The 5253-nt window shown below is 42.2% G+C and overlaps 2 protein-coding genes across 2 annotated transcripts in view; one reads left to right on the top strand and one right to left on the bottom strand.

Annotated features, from left to right (window-relative positions):
• Positions 1–1479, bottom strand: part of aplf (aprataxin and PNKP like factor) — a 17755-nt gene extending 16276 nt beyond the window's left edge. Inside the window, exons 1-2 of the mRNA XM_020620237.1 lie at positions 976–1479; positions 655–797 (exon numbers count right to left, since the gene is read on the bottom strand). Coding sequence (XP_020475893.1) covers positions 655–747 — 93 coding nt within the window. The 5' untranslated portion in view covers positions 748–797; positions 976–1479. The remainder of the gene's footprint in view (positions 1–654; positions 798–975) is intronic.
• fbxo48 (F-box protein 48) lies at positions 745–3707 on the top strand. The gene is made up of 3 exons (XM_020620253.1): positions 745–827; positions 2272–2601; positions 3236–3707. Exons 2-3 carry the CDS (start codon positions 2302–2304, stop codon positions 3395–3397), a joined length of 462 nt encoding a protein of 153 aa, XP_020475909.1. The 5' UTR covers positions 745–827; positions 2272–2301; the 3' UTR covers positions 3398–3707.
• The last annotated feature ends 1546 nt before the right edge of the window (positions 3708–5253 follow it).

Below are 5253 nucleotides of genomic sequence, written 5' to 3'. Positions count from 1 at the left end.
TACACAGCCTTATGCTGGTTTACTGTTTGCACATTGAGAGCCGATGTACCTGAGTCTAATTCCTCGTGTGTCCGTCACACCTGGCCAATAAAGCTGATTCTGATTCTGATGTAAAAGGCCTCTGTAGTAAAAGTCCTGCATTCAAAATTATATTTGAGTAACATTAATAAAATGTACTTAAAATATCAAAGATGAAAGTTATTTTGTGAAATGGCCCCTTCACAATAGTAAATTCAGGATCCCCAGGGTCCTGAAGGATTTGTGTTGTTTTTAGTGTTATGCACAGAGGATACATCATACCTATACCATACCATCACTGGTATGGTATAGGTATGATGGTATCATATACCATCATACCTATCCTACCTATACCATACCTATACCATACCATCACTGTACCTGTGATGGTATGGTATAGGTATGATGTAAAACTAGTTATATTTCAGGGCTTCAGGAGCTCTCCTGTTACTCCACAGGTCTTCTTAGTAGAATATGTAGATCCCAGCATAATTAACCCGAGCAGATGTAACGGGCCACAGGCTGTGCGGGTGTTTACGTCAGGTCTTTAATCTGCCACAACGCTTCATGCCAGACCAGTAAGCAGTTAAAGAGTAATACTGGTATCAGACTAAACTAAACCACAGGAGGACTCACTCCCAGTAAGGGACCCCTGCCCAGCACCGTCTGCCCCGGCGGTAGGTGGATCGGGTCCCCGCCGTCCAACGGGACGAGGTCAAAGCCGGACATCTGCTCAGCGACGGGACTGGAGGCGACTTCACCCCGGTTCACTGGAGGCACTGGATGAAAATACACAACAAGACAGACCTGTAAGTTATTGTTCAGACATGAAGTTCTGGGAACTAGAAAAGAGAAACGTTTTTAAAGAATCGGGACTTTAAACGATTCTCGTTTCATTCAGTTGCCGTCTGAAGCAACAGAAAGCTGAGTTTAGGTCACGCTGCAGTGAACTTTTACCTCTGTGCACCGACTGAAACGGTAAACCAGGTTATTATTTATCTCCCAGGATTACAACTCAAGCGACACAGCAAAACAACTTCTACTATCTGCTATGCAATTCAAAACTTCCGGGATCCAGTAGAGCATGCGCAGTAGCGTAAACATGGCGCTGTGTAGTTGCCTTCTGATCGATATGAATGTAGGCGCGCACGGGTAAACATCTTATGGGCCATACAGAATTTTAAAATCACACAGTACGTAAACTATTTAATGACTTTATTTACGAAGAAACTCTCAATTCATATGTGTTGGTTCTAACTGATAGGCGTATGAACCTTGTACGCATGCGCACGCAATGAAAACTACGGTGACGTCGTGTGCGTGTGTCAACATCCGTGGAGACATTTAAACAGTCAGCTGTCATACAAGAAGGTGGAAAGGAGCAGTGAAAACTACGGTGACGTCGTGTGCGTGTGTCAACATCCGTGGAGACATTTAAACAGTGACCTGTCATACAACAAGGTGGAAAGGAGCAGGTAAAAGCGGCTATATTAACCACAGATTACCAGCAGTCGTTTACTGTCGGTGTTCCTTTGTTAAAAAAAAAAAAAGCTGGGAAAAGAGGAGGTTTTTAATTCGTTTTTTAGGGAGTAGTTGTTATACGGAGCGCGGGGGAGATCTGTAACACTGGCATCGGTGTCAAACTGAAATTCACACTGTAATGCACAAATTAAAGCTTTAGTTCATCCACAGTGCCATTAGGAAATAAATAAATATGGATTTAAACGGACTGCTACTATTTTGTGTCTAGCTACAGCTACGATTAGCTTGTCTTGTCTTAACCCGTAGCCAAAAGATTTTCAGAACATGAATCATGTAGTAGTGGAGAAATCTACAGAAATACTAACAGTCCGCTTTGCCTCCTTCTGTTCCAGTTTTTGTTTTGTTTGTTATTTTTATTTTTGGAAAACATAAAACAGTTATCCTGTTTGTGATGATCCGAGCACTAGAACGTCCCAGGGTTTTAATTAAACCTTAGAAATCCTCCTAATTTGAAGGTAATCCTGAAACAATGCAGCTGGACACCTGAAATCAAGTTTCAAATGTAATCAGAACAATACAACAGTCCATGGCACTTTTTTTTTAGCAGAAACCGTCCTTCAGTGATGGAGTCTTAACATTTCTGAGAGTTACAGCTGTAACATCTGTTTGGGGCTCCTTCTATTACAGCCTACAGGTCATGTGACATTATCTGCACTATCATCATTTCTTTCACTTTGCTCCAACACTCCCTCATCTCTCTGTTTTCCCAAGTGGTTTCAAACTGTTGGACCTGGAGCTATTATGCAGCATGAGCCCGTCAGGACCTCACCTGTGGTTTTTGTCTGTGAAAGAAGACCCTCCATGATGTCCTCCAGTGACTCTGCCCCTCAAAACTTTGCTGAAATGCTGCCGACAGAGGTTAGTGTGAAGATCTTCAGCAAACTGGATGCAAAGAGTCTGTGCAATGCCTCACGGACCTGCAAGCTGTGGCATCGCATCATCGAGGAGAGCGAGCAGCTGTGGAGGAGGCAGTGTCTGCAGGTCTGCGTTACGTGTCAGAGGGAGGTGGACAGTGACAGGAGGGACGGCCTGTCCTGGAAGGTGGGTCAGACTTTCAGTTAAAAGCCAACACAAGAGCACACAGAAGAAAGGTAGGGAGCTGGTCAATAGAAGAAAAGACTCGTTCAGTCTCCTCAGTTTGTGCTGAGTGGCTGCCAGTCCCAGCTTTGTTTGTGATGGTTTTAAATTTTAGACATCTACACTGGACCATGTTAAATGTTTCCTAATTCAAAAGCTCCCTCTGCTGAGGTGCATCCTGCCAGGCTGGACATAAACTCAGAAAGACAACAGCCAGACAACAGATACATCTGTGCATGTAGCAGCTAAAGTATGAATAAAATGCCACATAAATGCAACATTAATTGTGGTAATTTTGTGTTTTGTGCTCTGTGCCTTTCATACAAGATCGGTTACCAGTCACTTCATACAGAGGCTCTAGCCCACAGTACCCCTGACGTCCTGGGTCCCTAGGCTAGAGCCATGTAGGCCTGGTCACTCATCCATCCACATAGCAAGTGTACAACTGTGCATACAGGTCATCCAGCAGAAACCCCCCAGTTAAAAGCAGTCCTAGTCCTGCAAACATCACTGGAAAGTGTGGCCTTTGTGACACAGACAGAGGCTTGGTCTGTGTCGTCTGTGCGCCGATTGACAGCCTCCTGTTTCCTCGGTGCAGGTGACCCTAATGAGGAACTACACTCGCAGCTGTCTGAAGGCAGACTGGCTGAGGGGACGATACAGCCATGTGCGCTCAGCAGATGAGCTGAGTGGAAGGAAGATGACGCCGCTGGATGCCGAGACGTGGGGGGAGATCCTGCAGGCCGAGCTGGACAGATGACCCACGGCAACGGTTTACTAGCAGTGTTTATTTAAAGATTTTTTAAACATAATATACATTTTATACTCAGTTTTATAAACACAAATAATTGTACATATGTTTTTAAAAAACTTTTTTAAGAAAGGTGAAGCTGTTTCCTGATGTAAATATGGCTGAAATGCCTTAAATCACATCTTTGTGAAGATTATGATGTAGATTTTGTCTTTGAAAACTCAGAAACGGCATTTAGCTGTGTGGAATTAAACAACCAAAAAAAGATTTTGTATTTCTATAAGTGGGGTCAAATTATGGAATAATTTAACTGTGGACATGAAAAATAGTACTAGAATTGAGGAGTTTAAACAGAAATGTAAATGTATGTGTTATACAAGATATATGCTTGCAGCCAATGAAGCATTAATTTTTGTATAATATGATGTCATGGGGTAGGACTGGATAAGTCTGACTTCTTCCTACTCCATTCAAACATGTAATATGTGTAAGCAAACTGATTTTGGATTAGCATTGGTTGGATGTGTGCAATTATGTGTGTTGTTGCCATTTGTTCATTTGTTCTGTTCTGCATGTTTGAAAGAATAAAATCAACCAATCAATCAAAATTGTGAGGCGTTTTATTACTGCACACACCCAGAAAATGTATTGAAAGCAGAAGAAGAAGAAAAGGTTGATTTTTGATGACAGGTGAAAATAGATTGCAGTGTTTTCATATTTTCAGAAGAGCTGATAGAAATAAAGGAAGAAAGCTAAAGCAAAGAGAAAAGAAGTGTCGTGGCTAGAGTGTGATACCGACTAAATTAATTCAGACAAACCATCCCAATTTAAAGGATCATTTAATATTACAACTATTCTGAATAGAGTAGTATTTAAACAGATAATCTAGTAGGTAGGGAAACAGAGAACAGAGACTCTCCTCCTGCAATGTGATAGATAAAGCATAAGAAGATTGTCAGAGCGCCAGTCAGTTGTTGTCAGCCCACAGTCAGTAGTCAGTCTTAATTAAGCGTCCCCCCCAGCCGGCTGGGTCAGCGTCCCCACAAAGTACACGGTTTACTGTCCCACTAGCATTGTCACCCTCTCTCCTTCAGGCTCACTCTTTTATCAGCAGCTGTTGCGTCAATTTCTGAACTTAGCTTCCTGTCCCCAGTTGCGGTAGACAACACCCTGAGATGTACTTCAAAAACAGGAAACATCTTCTCCAACTCACATGAACTTAATGAACCCATAACCACTCAGCTCTCCCTCACACAACTAGTACAAATAATATCTATATGAAGTACATACTGTTCTATTACATATTATCTCTGGAATCTGGTTTATTGTTAACCACCAATAAGCAAAACAGGAAGTTATCAATACACCAGACTCCTTCACCACCCCCAAAACGCACACGCCTCTTCATACGCAGTTAAAATACTCGCATTCACGCACACACACAGTGAACACGCAGACACACACACTGACCGCACATACACAGAGTGGACTACACACACACATACACACACAGAGCAGACCACACCCAAAGCAAAACTACGCAGTTTACCACAAAGTATCTACAGTATATTTTCAGTGTATCTTTAACTTGTATAAACCTTCAATATAACACAATATAAATGTCTTAAGCAAACTTTTTATATGTGACAGAACATGGAGCAATTTATAACATATATACACAACCAGAGAGCCCTCTCACACCTGACCCCAGATTTATCACAGTGCACACACACACACACACGCAGGCCTGCATTCAAACACACTTTAAGTGAGGACTTTTATTTAAATTCTACAAGCGCTTGTAAGTGGGCTTTCACTATAGTTGGCCAACAAAAACCGTGTGGACCCTGCCAGATTAATTGTCA

This window comes from Monopterus albus, unplaced genomic scaffold, assembly GCF_001952655.1.
Source record: "Monopterus albus unplaced genomic scaffold, M_albus_1.0 scaffold235.1, whole genome shotgun sequence".
NCBI lineage: Eukaryota > Metazoa > Chordata > Actinopteri > Synbranchiformes > Synbranchidae > Monopterus > Monopterus albus.
The sequence above is the reverse complement of the archived record's forward strand: the minus strand, read 5'-3'. Positions and strand labels throughout refer to the sequence as shown.